This window comes from Neolamprologus brichardi, chromosome 17, assembly GCF_056152115.1.
Source record: "Neolamprologus brichardi isolate AB-2024 chromosome 17, ASM5615211v1, whole genome shotgun sequence".
Classification (NCBI taxonomy): domain Eukaryota; kingdom Metazoa; phylum Chordata; class Actinopteri; order Cichliformes; family Cichlidae; genus Neolamprologus; species Neolamprologus brichardi.
Window position 1 is genome coordinate 31,590,001 of NC_142120.1, and position 18,337 is coordinate 31,608,337.

The following is an 18,337-nucleotide window of genomic DNA, read 5'->3' on the forward strand; positions in this document are numbered from 1 at the left end:
CTTCTACTCATCAAATATATTGCAAATAATACGTCTTTGACAGACTTTGAGAAACCATGTTGGCTCAGCGGCTGTCTCGCCATGTACATTTTCACTACACGGATACACACAGCTACGTGCTCTCTCAAATATCTCTGAAACATGCAGTGACCTACTTACGTGCTGTTTATTTTTCAAGATGTGCCTTTCACCCGTTACACGTACTTGCTACAGTCGCTTGACGTGAATGACATGTTATTGTCTCACCTCCGTCTCTTTGGGGTTTGGACAGGCTGAGCCGTAACTGTTATTTAGATGCTTTGGGGTCATTCCACATCACAACAAGTCAAAAGGATTCTCACAGGATTGAACCTGGCAACCTGCGATCTGCAGAGACAGTACTCAAACCTCAAAATGTACTCTGTGGTTGAAACCTCAACCTCCGCCAGCTATTTTTAGAAGGAAAAATTCACCAAATTATGCGTCTTTGGACTAGAATCCACAGTGAAGACTTTTTTCAACAAGATTAACTGAAGGAATTCAACTTGAACATAATAAAATCTTGAGCATATCATACTTCCCTTTTTGAAAGCACATATTAACAGAACATTTGGAGCACTATTTGAGATATGTATGCTAGTTCCATGAACCAGTTTCCTTTGAAAGGTTCAAATGCTTCAGAAATTGACCTGGAACACAGTTTTGGCTCCAAAAACTGTCTTTTGAGAAATTGTAGCCTGAAGACAGGGAAAAATATTAATAGCACAAGATGTAACTTCTACTACTTTTGGCTGTTCCCTACAGCAGATCATTTACATCCATCTCACGCAATGTCTGGCATCCTTCACTGTCACACCAGCCCTCTGCATATCCTCCTTCACAGCATCCATGAGTCTTCTTTGTCTTCTTCTTTTCCTCCTGCCTGCCAGCTCTATCTTCAATACCCTTTGTCCAATGTATCCACTATCCCTCCTCTGTACATGTCCAAACCATCTCATCCTTGCCTTTCTGACTTCAAAGTAAAATCTGAGCATCTCATCCTCCTGTTTTTTGGGTTCGGCACAATCTCCAAGCTATCCATCAAAGCAGATCTCACTACCATCTTCTAAACCTTTCCTTTCACTCTTCTACTGACTTTCATCCCTCTTCTCTCCAGAGCAGCGGTCCCCAACCCCCGGGCCTCGGACCGGTACCGGTCCGTGAGTCGTTTGGTACCGGGCCACAAGAGTTGAGGCTCAGGTGTGAAATGTATGGTTTTCAGGGTTTTTATTGGTTTTCAGCGTTATTTTGTTATCGTTTTTATCGTTTACTCGGTTTTCCTTGGTCTTTTCACGTGTGTTATGAATAAATCTTCTTTTTTTCGGTACCGGTACTAGTTTTATTTTGTTGTATTTATCCACGACACCTTAAAGGCCGGTCCATGAAAATATTGTCGGGCATAAACCGGTTCGTGGCGCAAAAAAGGTTGGGGACCGCTGCTCCAGAGCATACCTCCACCTCTCCAGACTCTCTTCCACCTGCTCTCTGCTCTGACTACAAATCACAATGCTGTCTCTAAATGTCACAGTCCACAGAGATTCCTGCCTGAACTTATCTGCTAACATGTCCATTACCAATGTAAACATGAAGGAGCGCAGAGCTGAAGTAATCCCACACCCACCTTAAACCATCCGTCACTCCTACTACTACACACCTCACCACTGTTTCACTCTCCTTATACATGTCCTTTCCAGCCTCACATACTTCTTTGTCACTCCTGACTTCCTCATGCAGTACCACAGTTCCTTTCTTGGCACCCTATCGGTTGCTTTCTCTATATACACAAAGACATAGTGCAGCTCCTTCTCTGTACTTTTCCATCAACACTCTCAAAGCAAACATCGGGTCTGTAGTGCTCTTTCTTGGCATGAAGCCATACTGCTGCTCGCTGATCATCACCTCACTTCTTAACAACTCTTCAGCTTCATCGGCTCTTTCTCATATCTTTATTGTATGGCTCAGCAACTTTATCCCTCTGTGATTACTACAGCTCTGCACATAACCCTTGTTCTTTAAAATGAATACCAGTACACACCTTCTCAAATCTCCATTCATGCTTTCAGTCTCCGAGAGATAATACAAGCCGTAATGTAGCAAGGGCAGTTTTATCTGAGCTGACTATCCCGTCTAGCACAGTTCCCAGGGGAACTTGTTGCTTGTTCCCTCAGTGAGATGTAGAGATTTGTCAGCACAATTACCAAGACACTGCAAGATGTCTGCTGCTTTCTGACTCTAAACACTGTCTGGCTGATCTCCGGTCTATTTTTAGTTAGCTCGTGAAGTTACATAATAGTTCCACATCAACAAAGGCAGGGGGTCATGAGAGAGGATTTGTAGGGTCGGATGGGGGTGGAGACGGGGCACCTTTAACGGTTAGTGCTGGCAGCTGCTGTTGAGGGCTCTGTTTGGACACATCGAAACTAAGCAGACAAAAGGTCCGGTGAAATATAGCAACTGCTACTTTGCTGAGATCATGCCACCCTGACCCAGCATATAAATCTCAACTGAAGTAATGAGAACTCAGCTGGAAATGATCAAAAAAAGAGAGACTTTGGTTTCAGAGGTGCTATAAAGAGCAGAGGATTTAGTGATGTTATGTTGGGAGAATACTGTGAAAGCTTAATTTTCCCTGATTATATGGTCTAAACTTAAGATGTTTTTGAGAGGCAGTTCTGCTTGGTTAGTCCAGGATTGTTTTCCAGAGGGAAAATCATTCTAACTTTAGTGACCTCAAATGTATTTCTCTATCACTCTCTTTCCCCATGAAGCTTTTATTTCATTTTATTTTTATTTGACTTTGTCTTTATTTCTACCTTTACAACTTTGGGTCAGGTTTCCAATAAGTGCACCCATTCATATTCCCCACAATTCTAGTGCATACTGTATTATTAGCTTTAGCAATAGGCTAAGTTGTGTGTTGTATTCACTGACAACACTTGTCAGCATGTTGCTTAGTTTAAAGCATTGCTGCCATGCCTGTAGACCATAGACTGTATATAAAAGATGGAACTAACCATCATCACTCCCTGGGTTCTGAGCCTCTACTTCTACTAGCATTTTAGCTGTGACAATATTGTGGGTTTCTTGTTTGTTTGTTGTTTTGGGGGGATGGGGGTGACAATGTTTCATCAAAAGGCTAAAGTGCCAAGTTATCAGCTAATGTTGTTAAGTAAAACCTGTCTCGATAAACTGCAGAGACTTGCTAAATAGTCCTAAGTAAATCCGTAGTTGTAAAGCCCTAGAGATGGGTCGTCCACTATTTGGCAACTAGTGATAGCAAGGAAAAAATCTGTATTCCCTAACCACTTGTTGAATGGGTGCTGGAGGTTGCTGACAGTTGATAGATAATTGTTCACAAAGAGCACCAAAAACCTCCTCATGATTGCTTTGGTCACAAGCAGATTCTAGCTGTTGTAGCTTGCTTGGAAGATGCCGACTTTATGCTTGCTAACTGCTACCCAAACAGTAATAAAGCTTGAAAAAGTCCAATGCAAGCCAGAAATGAAGAACAATGTGAAAGTTTTGAGTCACTATTGCAGCCACCATGTTTATTTTGAAGGGGAACTGTCTGTTTCCAGCTTTTGCTGCACTTTTTGACAGCAGTTGCTGGTTTCTCAGTCAAACCACTCTGCCTCTTCCCTGCAAACCATGAGCAACCTTGGCAACCTGCTAACGACCAAAGCAATAGGAAGGATGTATTTAGCACAGAACTGTATGTTTCATCTAGTGACTACCAGCATACTTTAGCAACTCACAGCCAACAAACTGGTAAATAGAAATTTTTCTCATGTGGTTGGCAGATGGTTACAGACTGGTCTCTATTGGAAATAAGTGTAATTAGGGCCCAAGAGACTAAGAAAAAAAACCCAGCAAACCTGAACCTGAAGCACCTCTTGGACAGGCCGAGCATGCTGCTTCAGACAATGTTATTTCATTTATTCAATTAAAAATGCCCTAAAAGGCACAAATAGCACAGTTTGGACCAGACTGGCCACTCCCCACACTTCAAGCCCTGCGGATCCTTGAAAAAACAGCAAATGGCAAGCAGGTTTTCTCAGTTTGATACTAATACGTATAAATAAGAATTAACATATTTTCAAATAGTATATAATTGCTACAGGAGTCTATAGCTGGTCAGCACCAATGTTGAGAATATTTCAGGAAAGCTCTGATTTGTACTGCTGGCCGCGTTACACAAAATGTCCCAGAAAAGAATCAAGACTTAGACAGAACTTCGGTGAGGTGAGGTTACACATGACATCTGGTTCAGCAGAGGCTTTATCAGCCAAATTGCATCATGAGATAAAAATTAGTTTAGTTGGTCCCTCTGGCTGTGCCATAAGGCCTCACTGAAAGTCACAGCAGGGTTGAAGTTAGAGTTTATAGAGAAAACTCTCTTGGTTTGGAAGTGTGGTAGGAAAACGCTAGTTTTTTTCTGGAAGGTGTCCACAGAGTGACACACTACTTTACAAGGGTCTTTTGAGAATGTCGTCATAGTTCTCACTCCCTTCTCTCTCTCTTTTCTTCTTCTTCTTTTTTTATATTTTGCCGGGAGACCAGGAAAGCTTGAATGCTTGTTCTTCACAATTTGCGTCTCTCTGCAGAGCTTTTATATCACGGAGAATTACAAGTTGACAAGCTGAGCAAACAAACTTAAGTGTTACGTATGTTCCACTTCCAATTTAACTACTTCACATTAGATTGTGCTTTAGCCTTTTCCAATTCTACTGAATTGAAATGAACAGGGAAAATTTGCTAATTCCTAGCTGCGCTCCTGTCTGTGTGTCCTGCAGGTGTTTGAGAAGCTGAAGGACCACATGCTGATACCCATGTCCAACTTAGAGAGGGGCAAAGTGGATGGATCCCTAACATGCTGCTCTGTACTCATCAACAAGAAGGCAAACATCTAAGCGGGGTCACTCCGGGTCTCTCAGTGCATGGTAACCAAGCGGAGCCTTTAGCTAATCACCATGGATCCCAAGGTTTGACTGTCCTGGTATACAGAGGAGGTGTAGGGAAGTTTAATGTTGCTGAGGGGCAAAGGGAGTAATCTGTTTACCCTTTCACTCCAAAACACTAAAATAAAATTAAAAGTTTGAAAGAATAGTTCAGTTGATTTAAAATACAATATGTTCGTCAAATTTTCTCCTTATTAATTCATTTGTATTTTCCAATAGCATATGCTGCTTCACTTGTCTACAAGCTGTTGTCATTAATTACAAGTGTGTCTGATAAAGACCTGATCCCAGATCAGATTAGTCAACCATGTGCCATGTTGAATTTCCCCTTTAACCTGCACAGCAGGTAGAACCACATTAGTAGAACCACACTTATGTCCAGTGTTTACAACTCTGCGCTGGCGACAAACCCAGTGGGACCTGTCAGCTGTTGTCTCTGTACAGTATGGTCTTACCAACATTTGACTTCAGATGTATTAATAATTCAGACATCATTTGGGTACAAATAAAAATGATAGAATTGATGTGCATTGTTTATGGTCACCCTTTTAACTGTGATTTAATTTTTCTGTGTGTTTGCTTATGTAATGAATTATACACTGATTCTTCAAGAACTGTGTTTTGAAGCAAGTCCTGCTACGATGTGATATAAAATCTCAATGTGATTGTTGCAGTTACACTTTTTTTCCTCTTATATGTCGAATTGCTTCTGTTCTACGGTGGCCCTGAGAGGCCAAATGGACTGCAACTTAAGAAAACACCAGCAATAAGAAAAATGCTGCAAAAGCACACAAAACACAACGGAAATAGGAAAAACGAAAAAAGAAATGGCAAAAAACAGATTTCCAAAAGCACAAGGGAAGTGTTTCTGGGGAGACAATAACCCAACGGACTAGTTGCAGGAACCAAAATATGCTAAGAACTGCACTGGGAGACACTTAAAAAAAGTGGAGGATCTATTGGTTTTGTGTGGAAAGAAAAGATGAGAGGTAAGTGTGTTAGCCTGATTATTAGCCTAAAAATCCGTCATCAGTATTATATGAATCATGATAAAACACGCCTACCATGTTTTGGGTTCCTGCAACTGGTCCGTCAGGTTGTGTTTTTTCCTATTTTTGTTTTCGTTTTTCCTATTGCTGGTGTTTTCTTAACTTGCAGTCCGTTTGGCCTGTCAGGGCCACCGTACTGTTCCTTTACAAGTGGTGCTAAAACAAACTTCCAAAACCATAAGATTGCTTATTTATTCAAACAAATATTGTGAATTCTTATTCTGAAAATACAGTTCTTAAAAAACTTGAAAAGCCTTGTGGAGATGTGAGATTCTGTTGTGATTACAGTGTTTTATTTATTATTTTTTTTGCATTATAACTTGTTTTTTATTAAAGCCACCCGATAGAGAAGCTACCAGTGACTGAAGATTATATATAAAGATGGATGTCACCTCCCAGACTGGGGAAAAAGAAAACAAAAAAATTACGCTTGTGTGGAAGTGCCTTAAACCTGCATTATTTATAATGGACACCAGGGGGTGACACCTCTTGTTTAAAAAAAGAAGAAAAGATCATGGATTGTATGGAAGTCTATAAGAAAATGATCCTACTTTGCATTTGTTGTATGACTTCAGAAAACATGGATGAGTTTATAGTCTCAGTTGGTGTCCGATAAAACAATGCCGTCGTATCGGCATCAATTAAAACAATATGGCATTGTTTTAATTGATTTTAAATGCTGATCTATTTAGGGTAAAACACGTAAAGGTAAAGATGAAGCAGGATATTCTTTAGCGTCCAATGTCACTTGTTTTAGTCAGACCTACTTCTTGCTCGTCCAGGTTCAAAACATTAAGATGGTGATGACAAAAATGCTCCTTGCAAACCAATGTGTAGCTGTGTCCATCTTTTATATACAGTCTATGGCAGTAACTGGTCAAGTGATGCTATATTGCAGTGGTTTTGTAACGTTTTGTTGATGTAAACATTGTATAAACAAAGAGGGGATGACAGACATGTAAGAAAGACTGTGCCGACCCGACAGAGGTGGAAAATTAGTGTTTTCATTATTAAACTCTGAACTAGACTTTCATTTACTCCAGGGGTGGGCAATTCCAGGCCTCGAGGGCCGGTGTCCTGCAGGTTTTAGATTTCACCTTGGGTCAACACACCTGAATCACATGATTAGTTCGTTACCAGGCCTCTGGCGAACTTCAGAACATGCTGAGGAGCTAATTTAGCCATTTAAATCAGCTGTGTTGGTTCAGGGACACCGGCCCCCGAGGCCTGGAGTTGACCACCCCTGATTTACTCGAACAGAACACCTATGCTTCTTTTAATCTACAGTGCCTCTCTGGAAAATCAATGACTTCAATCCTGCTGAATGATTCTGAAGGCAGTGTAGTTTTCTCACATCATTAACTGTGCCAGTTTCGTTAATTACTCTATTTTTTTTTCTTCTCTTCCCCCCCCCCCCCCCCCGTATGGCAGTTTTCACTCCACTGTTGACTAAGATCTTGCTGGGAAACTCTGTCTGTCTCACAGAACCCAGTAGGACCAAATGTCACTGCAGTCAGAGTTTGTACTCAAATACAGAACAAGCTGTTTGCTGTGTTTCCATGTGTTGTGTCCCAGTAGGAGCTGAAAGGTTGACCTGCCTCGGTGGCCTTATTCCTGTTGTTGCTGAATTCACGTTTTTAGGGCCTGTAAACATGGCAACATAGCATACGTAAACACGTATACTGTGTTACACTGTATGTATGTTAAAGCCCATCAGATTTCAAACCATGTCGTTTCTCACTCTGATTACAAGTGAAAGTTAAGGAAATGACATCATGAGGTGAGTCAACCTCCCTCCACAGACATTTGTGTATGGGCAAGTGGGCAGTGATGAAACATGGAAAGAATTCTTGTTGGGAGGAGAGGCTTGTACGCCAGTAAACACTGACTCTTTTAAGCTTTCTCTCTTTCTCTCAACTGTCTCCCTCTCATAGCTCGCTTTTCTCCCACCCTCTGCGATTGCCTCATAGACGATTGTGGGCTAATTTATGGCCATGATATCATACGGTCTGGCGAACGCTGTAGATGTGCCATTAAAGTGCGACGGCAGTATATTTTACAGAAGGCGGCTGGCTGGATGCGAGGTGATAGCATACAGTAGTTGCAGAGCCATTTGTGATTCTCAAACAGTGAATGATACAGTCATACACTGATTAGTACTGTGTCAAGAGCTGGCATTATCTAAAATCATCAACCTCCCCGAGTGACACCAAAATATTCAATAAATGTCTGAATGAACATTTAATGCAGTTCTTGCTTTTTGAAGACGGTGTTCCCAAACAGTGCAGTGATTTTGTTAAATAATTCTTGTTCATTTTCTGGTGGTTCCCTCGTCCGCACCAGTGGTCACGATGTTGTGATTTCCCATGTTTCATCTCAGGTCTTAAGTACAGTTTGTGAGTGATAATTATTTGAATCATCTTACATTGAGCCTTTCAATTATTTTGTGTAATAAATTAACATCTAGCTGTAATGTGTCTGTTGGTTTTTGTTTGGTTGGTTTTTATGACAGAGTTGAAGTGAAACATCCTCACCAGTTTACTCATATTACTACAAAGTTAATATTGCTTACGGGGATATCGTGTGTGTGTGTGTGTGTGTGTGTGTGTGTGTGTGTGTGATTATATCATAAAAATACAAACTTAAGACTCAGCCAAAATCTAAATGTTCTCCCAGTTTCTGTCATGTAGTGTAGCTGCCCACATGTCTGAGAAGGACTTACTGTGACAACAGCCCACCTGCTGATCTCTACCACCACCTACTGACAGTAAAAGTATAACACACAGAAAGACGGCTTGTGCTTTAAAAAATAAAAATAAGATATCTCAAGGTAGGATACTGTAGCTGTTATTTAGGTGGAGGCAAGAAAAGCAAGAAGATGAAGTCTGACGGGAAAGTTTTTGTTCTAAAAGCCTTCATAGAAAAAATCTCATATATTTCTTTCAGAATGTAGCTATGCTGAAAACTACTTATCAGGCCTGACTGTTGATCGTTGTCATTTTGTGGAAACACTTCTTTTAATCATCAGATAAGTCACCACTGAGCCCTAACCCTCATTTTGTATCCTTTTCACAGCCAACTTTACATATTGTACTGTACGTGAAATCTCCACCACTGGAAACAAAGTACACTTCTTACGTTGTTCTTGCTTTTTAGGGGAACTTGATATAGATGTTTCTGATACTCCTTGCCGCAGTGACCTTGCAGTTAAACTTACCTGCAGGCCCAGCCAGAGGCAAATATGTAAAATGTTGAGCATCTCATGGGTTTCGCTTTGAAACGTAATACCAGTCAAAGCCTAAATGGTTCAGTGACTACAGAAAATCCAAAAAGAATATAATTTTGTTAAATTTTATTGTCAAAACTGCAAAACATGAAAACAAAATAATTAACACTTTTTTCAGTTATTATTGTACTTTCTTTAAAAAAGAAAAAAAAAGGAAGTTGCAAAAATGTCTAAAAAGTAACACGTACAATCACTATACAACATTGGTAGGACAATGAAAGGGGAAAAAACACTCGGGTGTCATCTTCACTTAGCAACAATGTAACATTTAAGGGGAAATTTGCTTAATACAGCATACAGAAAGAATGTACATCTTCTACACCAAGGTCCAAAGCAAACTCCATTGCATTCCATTACTGTGATGTACAAAATTGTATCACAATAGTGTAAAACTCCCCCAAAAGAAATGCTAACATAACAACTTTAAATTATATGAAATATAAGCAGCTGCGGAAGACTCTCTGCTCCATAAACAGCGGCAGTGTGAATGAGCCGGAACGTGTCGCAGAGGGATCCTGTGAGCATATGGCTGAGTATAGCACAAGACTCAGAAATGATTCTTAATTGGTCACACCACTGAACGCAGTCACAGACTCATAGTCTCAGCATTTTGTCTCACACAAGATAGAGACAGCCCTGCATACAATATACAATTTGAAGATGGAAAGTAAGATGAAAGTCGCTGTAAAGTCCTGCCAACCAAAAACTTAAACTCCAAATCTGATCCTAAAAGACTACATATCAGGGCTGACCGTTGATGACGACTTTTTTTGCGGAATTGCTTCTTTACTTGGGCCAAACGATGTGTTAATGCTCAAATAATTCATAGCTGAGCTCTGTTTTCATTTTGTAGCCTTTTTTTTTTTTTTTTACTTACAGCCAAACAGTACAAAGTGCAGAGGTTACTGTACAGAAAATTTGCACTGATGGAAACAAAAAAAACAAACAAAAACACTTGCTACACTTTTTGTTCTTCTTATGGAAAGTTAGTATAGATGTTTCCGGGACTCCTCGCAGCAGTGACCTTGCAGCTGAATTTTTCTGCAGGCTCTGCCAGAGGCAAATATGAATGGTTAAGAAGGTCACTGCATAAGCAAGGTGAGAAGCAGACGGAGCCATCAGAGCAGGAACACGTGGGAAGGTACTCATCTCCTATCTCATGGTCTCCTTTCTCTGTCACATGCTCATATATGTAAATGTTTGCTTGTGAGCAGAGAAAGATACTGTCTTTGTTGAGAGTCACGTAGTCTGGAAAGATTTCTGTCCCCGGGCTTCCATCTACCAGTTCGCTGCTGGTGAAGCTCCCTTCTGATGACAGGAGCTTGGCGAATTCTTCTGACGGCTTCCTAAACTCTGAAACCTGTCCTTCAGACATGATCTCCACTACAGATGTGGTGTTTTCCTCAGAGCACAGCTTTTCTAGAACAGGATGATCCTATAGTGTACAGGGATTTATTTTTAATAAGGAAAAAAAATCATTTGAAAAGTGCTTTCATTTGGAGCAAACTTAACTTTTGTTTTTCTTAAAAAAAAAACAAAAAAAAAAAAATTGTAATATCAGCCTTGTACAGCTCAATTTCCAATTTACAAGGCTCTTCAATAGCTGTTATCAAATCTAAATGGGAAAAGGACCTTACCTTTCGTATTACGGATGAACTGTGGGACTCTATCCTTGGCCAGGTTCACAATATATCAATGTGTGCTCGACATACACTCATCCAATTTAAGATAGTTCATCGGGGGCATTGGTCCAGGGATAGACTGGCACACATATACCCAGGGGTGGACCCAGCCTGTGTAAGGTGTGGGGGTGCCCCTGCTACATTGTTTCATATGTACTGGTCCTGCCCTTCTTTGTCCACCTTTTGGAAATCTGTTTTCCATACCATGTCTGAAGTCCTGCAGCATCAAATTGAACCAGAGCCACTCTGTGCTATGTTTGGTGCGGTCCAGAATCTGAATCTGTCCATCTCCAGACTCAAAACATTAAACTTTTCATTATTGTTGGCCAGGCGAGCTATACTGCTGAAGTGGAAAGACTCTTCTCCCCCCTCACACACGCAATGGCTAAAAGATGTAATGTCTTGTATGGATTTAGAAAAAATTAGATATACAGTTCGTGGGTCTAAAAATAAATTTTATAAACTGTGGTCCCCCTTTCTGGACTTCTTTGAAAGGCCCACAACTACTGTTACTGAGTAGTCCAAGGAACCCCCCCCCCCCCCCCCCCCTCTTGTTTTTTTTTTTTGTTTGTTTGTTTTGGGGTTTTTTTTTGTTTGTTTTTTTTCCTTTTATGAGTCTGTTTGTTGTTTTTTGTTTTTGTTTGGTTTTTTTTTTTTTCTGTTTGTTTTTTGGTTTAGTTGGGCAGCAGGCTGCCAATTATTTGTTGTTTTAGGGGTTAGGGTGGGAACAAGATTGAAATTTTGGAATATTCTGAAGCATTTTGTGTTATTGTATACACTGTATTGGAACCTTTGTCTAATAAAAAGACCTTTGAAAGAAAAAAAAACAAAAAAACATACTGCTATTAGTTTGATCAAAATATTTTTTGACATCTAAATGTAAAAAATGCATTTAAATCCTTGCTGACTTTGATGTGTAACACTGGTGATCAGAGTAGAATCTATGGTTACAGCCCAAAGACGAAGCAGCACTTTTCAGTGGAGAAGTCTACAAGAAGGTAGTTCATCAGGTTAGAATCACGAGGGACATGCTTCTAGTTCTCTACCAAGAATTCGACCCCCCGGGGGGAGACTGTCAGTATAGAGTTCTACTGTATTAGATACTGTAATGAGTTAAAAGATCACCATTTATTAATATCATTAATATTAATTCATTTAAAAGCAAGCGCTTTTTTATATAACGAGAGTCTGAAACCTTATCATCATGCCACAAAGAATAGTTGCTGTTTTTTTGCTATGGGTGGGCCTGCAGGAGTTTTGTGATCCTACATAATATCTGGTTCTAGTCCACTTTTCCAAGAAAACAAGGTAATGCAGTTAAATAACGTACCCTCTTCTGCGTGTTGATCTCTGTCAGATAGCCTTGCAAGACTTTCTCAGGGTTTGGAATTGGTGGCCAAAAATACTGCTTGACTTTCCTATAAAAATGCACAAAAGAGAGGAAACATGTCCTTAAATCTTTTTATGTCATAAAATTTAGTTTAAAAAAAATCCCCTGGTTTGGATTTTCTTATAGGTGATTAAAATTTTGAATGAGCTGTGAGAAAAATAAAATCTACCTGATGTGCAGGGCACACACGATGGTGCCGATGGTGGCTGTCATCAGTATAAACACTGGGATACACACGATGAGCAACATGCCTGAAAATGCAATGCATCAAAGTTTGAAATGTATCTGTTTGTTCCCTTACAGCAACAAAGAACATCATTGTACATAAAGATAACATTTCAAACTACTAAAAGTTAAATAAACTACTTGCTTCTAGTTCTTAGAAAGGAGTAATCTACTCATCTCTACCTAGTGATATTTTTTATTTTACATTATGGTCAAGTTTGTATTTATTGAATTTTTGATCTTGTTGGAGGCTTACCTGTGTAACTGATGGAGTCACGGGGGTTTTCACCAGTGAACACATTGGACCAGTCACTCCAGAAGCCAGAGTAAATTTGCCCAGTGGGTTTAGCTCTGACCCTGACTCTGTACTGGCTGCCTGCTGGAACCTCAACACATGCGTCTGTCTTAGGGCCCTTTAACATCTCTGGACGGAAATACTGAAACAGAAAGGGAACCAAATCACATTATTATATGATTATAGTCTGTTATTTCCTTTGCATTCTTTGACAACACCTTTGAGATTTCTCTTAAAATGCACTCATGCATGTGATTTAATGGGCTCGCTGCACATAAACTGAAAAGTTCAACGCTGGCGCCATCTGGTGGAAAGATCAAGCAGCCTTGAGCAGCCATGACACTGCTTAGACCTCATATCATTGGTCCACAAACAGAAATAATTGCCATCATGATAATTCTAAATAGTTTTGAAAGGAATCTAAAGGGCAGGAAGGAAGATATATTCAATTCAAACATGGCCCTTGGATGTCAGTAAAGACAGCACACACACATACACAGCTACTTACCTTCCATCCTTCATATTCTTTCAGCTGGTGGTCAAATTCATACTGTAGGTAATTTGACAGTGACGGAAGAGGAGCATCCCATTTCAAGCACAACTTATCTTTCTTGAGGATTATTTTCAGATGAGTTGGTGGGGATGTTTTGACTGCAAAGAAAAAATCTTTCATAAGACCAGTGAAAAGGAGGCCCACAAGCCTAACTGAAAGTTTCCTTCAAGAAATCCAGGCAAGCTTAAGAGCTAACAAACTTCTGCCTTTCCTCCAAACTGAAAGGTTAGGTGAGGTAAACCAAGTCTGAACATGTTCACAACTGACCAGAGGACTGTTGTATATATTAATCACTTATATGACTGAAAGATCTGAGTAAATGTATGAGTATGTTCTTAGAAGCAAAACTTCAGCATACAAACTAAAATAGCAGTTAGTCATTCATGGCACAGTTGGTTAGTAATGGGGACTTTTCTGAGCTGCTTCTTGATTAAAAAAAAAAAAGTTTAAAAAAAGCAATAATTTCAGTTTAAACACAGATCGCACATGCAAAATAACCAAGGATGATAGAAATAAAACAATTAAATGCCACTCACTGGAGTTGCTGAGTGTAAATGCTCCAGTGTAGAAAGTCCTCCTTTTTGGACCTGAGATGTTTGTGAGCTTGACCCTGACTTCCCTGGACTCTCCTCCATGGAAACAACACTGGTCAGTGATTTCCTCATCAGCCACACACTCAGTCCAACCCGTCCACCTCGAGGTTTTGCTACAAGAGTTGTAACAAAGTCAAATCACAGATAATAAAAGTTTCATATGCATTTCTGTTGAACTGACCTGTTCAAAACTCTGGATTAGTTTGAGTATTTTAGTGCTCAAACTGTGTGACAATAAGATGGAAGGATGCTTGGATGGATGCTTTTGTAAGTATAGCATGTACAGTGTAAGCAAAATGAAAGGAAAGCAATCATTTTGCTGCTTTTGTTTGTTGTGGCCTTCTTTTCTAATTCTACACTTCTTAGAATTTGATCTGAGTCTTTACTAAGGAGGATATTAAGAAATAAGAAAACCTACATAAATATCACTACTGCTGTGTACAATATCCCTTAAACAGTCGCTTGTTTATTTTCTGTTTATGAACAAATTCTGGTTTCTTTTTATTTATTTATTTCAGCCTTTTTTATCTCAGCCAAACATAAAATCACTAAATGAAATCCTGCCACAACACAGGTGGATGGAAAAATGACCTGTGCGTAATAATTCACGAAGTGATGAACGAGTGTTTTGTGTTACCTGTGAAGGATTTGGTAAAAAAGTCCAAAGTTGTTTTTATCATATTTGCTTGAATTCCAGTGACAGGTGACATTTTTCAGGTCAGAGGTGAAGCATAAAAGTGCAGTGTCATCTGAAAAGCATGGAAAAGATCATTACCGAGCAACCAGGTGCTGTTCAATGGGTACCATTTTATTCTCTCTGTAATTCTCGCTTGGACGCACCTGCACTTTGGGGAACCAAAGCTCGCGCAGGATCTGACCACCTGCTCCAAGGGCCATCAAAAGGTGAATCAGGTTTAATAGCGACTTGCACTTTAACCTCCTCGCCTTCTTTCAGAGAATCCAGTGTGTTGTCCTCATTCTTAGGTAGAAATCAAAAGCATCATCATAAAGGTATGTTTGAAAAAAGTAACCACAAAAATATAAGCTACAATGAGATGAGTCAGTCTCAGAAGGCAGAGCTCAGGAATCATTTGGTAATTCTGGCACTGGTTATCAGCAAACTGACAGTAAATGGAATTCTGTATTAGGGAGTCTTTAGACTGACTTTTATAACAACTAACCACCAAATGCATAACTTCAAACCTTCATAGACTTTGGGGAGCTGTATAAAAATTCACATCCAATGCAGTTGTCATGAACAGCAGTTGAGCCGTAAAGACTTAAAGAATTATAAAGATGGTCTTAACCCCAGGGTCTAGAGAGGGAAGCTGATTTGTGAAGCACCCTAAGGCTTCACAATGGGTGACCGATGAAAACACAATAGACTACTCAGTCTTTGTGGACTATGATGATTGCAGACAACATGATCTGTAGCAAGAGCATGGAGCAGGTGGAAGAGATTCTGGAGACATGGAGGTATGCACTGGAGAGAAGAGGAATGAAAGTCAGTAGAAGCAAGAATGGACCAGAATGGACAAAATTAGAAATGAGCACATCAGAGGGGTTGAGCCGTTTGAAGATAAAGTTAGCGAGGCAAGGCTGAGATGGTTTGAACATGTGCAGAGGAGGGACAGTGGATGTATCGGACAATTGAAGGTTAAGATGGAGCTGCGAGGCAGGAAGAAAAGAGGAAGACCACAGAGAAGATTTATGAAAGGAGGACATGCAGAGGGTTGGAGGATGCTGGGTGTAGTGTCAGATGACAACAGATGATCTGCTGCAGCAAGTCCTAAAGGGAACAGCTGAAAGACAAAGGAGAGCAGCTGTGTGTACCTCTAGGTCTACCTCCTTGTAAAGGACCTCAGAGGAGTACTCAATTCTGTACTTCACTAGTACGTCTTTTATGTTTGAAGTCCATGAAGGATTCAGCTGTCCCACTTGGCCATTTGGGTGTAAAGACAGATTAACTGGTGGATCTAAAAGAACTAAAAGAAAAAACACTCGGGTTACGAGTTGGGGCTGGAACATCATCACAGAAGGAAGAACACAGTATTGGATTATAGTTGGGAAGATGGTGGGAATAATTGACTAGTGCCTTGGCAAAGGTTGAGGTGGCCCCTGACTTTCTAGTTAACTGGTGATACCCACAATAAGTTAGCAATGCTATTTGTGCTTTCTTCTCTCTTTTTAATCAACATAGTTACTTCCTTGCAAATCATCCTAAAGCCTTCCCGTCCTTTAAACTAGGATTCAAAGATACAAAACCTATATTCACTGCATGGAAATTCCAGTTCACTCCAGCTTATTTTTGATCTAACCCATAACACTCAGCATCTATTCGTCACCTTTATCAAAAGATGAAAATGTTTTAAATTTTGTAATATACAGTATCTAAGTAAAGTTTCTTCAACACTCTTTATGTGATGAAAAATTCAGTTTTGAAAAGACAAGATGTCTTACCGTGATCGCTCATAAAGACAGTCCGAGTGTAGATGGTGGCGTTCGTAAAGGATTCAGTGACTGTAAGGATGTAGTCAACAAACCACATAACTTCAGGAAAAGAGCAGATGTGCAGCAAAGTTCCCTTCTCTGTTCTCTGGACGGATAATTCGCACCTCTGCGCTGGAGAGCTTGATTAGGATGAAAGAAAAAAACAACAGGCAGGGCTCATTAATGAGCTAATAAAACAGTTTTAAACATCTTGCCTTGCGGGTAAGAAGAAATGCAATACAGGTGACTATCGTGCATAAACCATTAAAATGGTCTATCAAAAATACAAAAACAATCAATAAAAAAACTAACTAACTAAGAACTTTCCTAAAATGTAGTCAGTATACAGCAGAAGCGTGCACATAGAATAATAAATAAATATCAGTAGCATGCCAGAAGTATCAAAAAGTGTCTAAACACAATGCATAAATAGTATTTAAGAGTTTTCATAATACAGAAGGTTCAGTAGATTCACAGTGTTTAACATACTTTATAGAGTAGAACAAATTATAAGTCCTGTTGTCTGCAGTCTCGAAGAAGCAGGTGAAATCAAATGTTGTCCGAGAGAAACACTTTGGATTAGGCTCATCCTTCAAGAACAAAACATCTGCTCCAAAAACGACAAACACAATAAATGAAGAATATTGGAAATACAAAAAAAAAAAAAAGACATTGTGGGCATTGCATTCAAGTTAACAAGGAGCCCAAAGTTTATATTAATGCCTTATGCCCCGCTAACAAAGAAACATGCTCTGAGTATCTGTATTGCTCCCATTTTCACATTTTGGCAATAGTGTGTGGTTACATAGTATCATTTTACTCCAGTGTTAATAAATAAACCATCCTTTAAGCCCTACCTTCCTCTGACAGATTACAGTGTAATCCAGGCACAAAGAAAGCTTGTATCCACAGAATATTAAGGAATATTCCCAATCTGTAGAGGAAATTCATCTTGAATTGAGGCGCTGTGAAATTCTAAACCACCATGGCCATCAAATTAACACCGGTGCGGGCTTGTGTATATACAGTGTGTACGCTGTTTCCTATGCATGGTTTTAAGTAGGCAAGGGTGGGTAAGGATTGAAGGGTTGTGCTTAAAACAGGAAGCAAGCTTTCTGTATAGCGGAAATAGTCACCAAGAAGAGGCAGGTGGACTGATTAGACGTAAATAAACAAAAAGGTTGCGGTGAAAGGCTAATCCCAGAGAACGTGACACCTCGGAAAATGTAGGAAGAACCCGAAGAACACAAATGAGGTTCTTCGGGTGCTTCAAATTCTTTGGTGACCACATTCAACAGATACTAATTCAGTCTGTCAGTGTTTTCCTCCTACTGATGAACAGAGAAGCGAGGTTTTAACCTCTGAAAAGAAAAAAAAAAAACCTTGCTAATTAACCGCTTCCTGACTTACTGCAGCATCGCAGAGCACAGTGCACAGTTTTGAACATCAAAAACACCTCAAAAAGTCCGTGTTTACGTCTAAACCTCATCCTCCAGCTAACTTTGTTTAAATAATTTTTACTATCATTAATTAGGATTGGAAATAAAAAAAATCTGGCTTTATCCACAAGAAAAAGTATGGATTATATTGTATAGTAGTATATACATTGTATAGTAATGCCTCTGATGTTTGCAACTGGAAAGCGCCGAAAGATCTTATTTAAAACTATATTAAAGTTTTTTGGGGGGGCGGTTTGTTTGTTTTGCACAGACGTGTATAGAAAAGAAAAGCATGTTCACCTTATGTCATTGGAACACAGTAATAATGAAACACGTGAGACCAGAAAAGCAAACTTATC

The 18,337-nt window shown here is 39.7% G+C and overlaps 2 protein-coding genes across 3 annotated transcripts in view; one reads left to right on the forward strand and one right to left on the reverse strand.

The window, feature by feature from the left end:
- ddah1 (dimethylarginine dimethylaminohydrolase 1) overlaps positions 1-8,480 on the forward strand; it is an 89,401-nt gene extending 80,921 nt beyond the window's left edge. For both annotated transcript variants that reach the window (XM_035913492.2, XM_035913491.2), the window contains exon 7: positions 4,812-8,480. In XM_035913492.2, the coding sequence (XP_035769385.1) occupies positions 4,812-4,928 (117 nt within the window). In that variant the 3' untranslated portion in view covers positions 4,929-8,480. The remainder of the gene's footprint in view (positions 1-4,811) is intronic.
- An 882-nt stretch (positions 8,481-9,362) lies between these two features.
- Positions 9,363-17,580, reverse strand: mpl (MPL proto-oncogene, thrombopoietin receptor). Its single transcript, XM_087830951.1, has 12 exons — positions 17,397-17,580; positions 17,029-17,146; positions 16,510-16,679; positions 15,883-16,034; positions 14,890-15,028; positions 14,687-14,798; positions 13,993-14,162; positions 13,412-13,554; positions 12,865-13,045; positions 12,553-12,634; positions 12,324-12,411; positions 9,363-10,746 (listed from the first exon to the last, which is right to left on the reverse strand). Exons 1-12 carry the CDS (start codon positions 17,488-17,490, stop codon positions 10,288-10,290), a joined length of 1,908 nt encoding a protein of 635 aa, XP_087687077.1. The 5' UTR covers positions 17,491-17,580; the 3' UTR covers positions 9,363-10,287.
- Between the last annotated feature and the right edge of the window lie 757 nt (positions 17,581-18,337).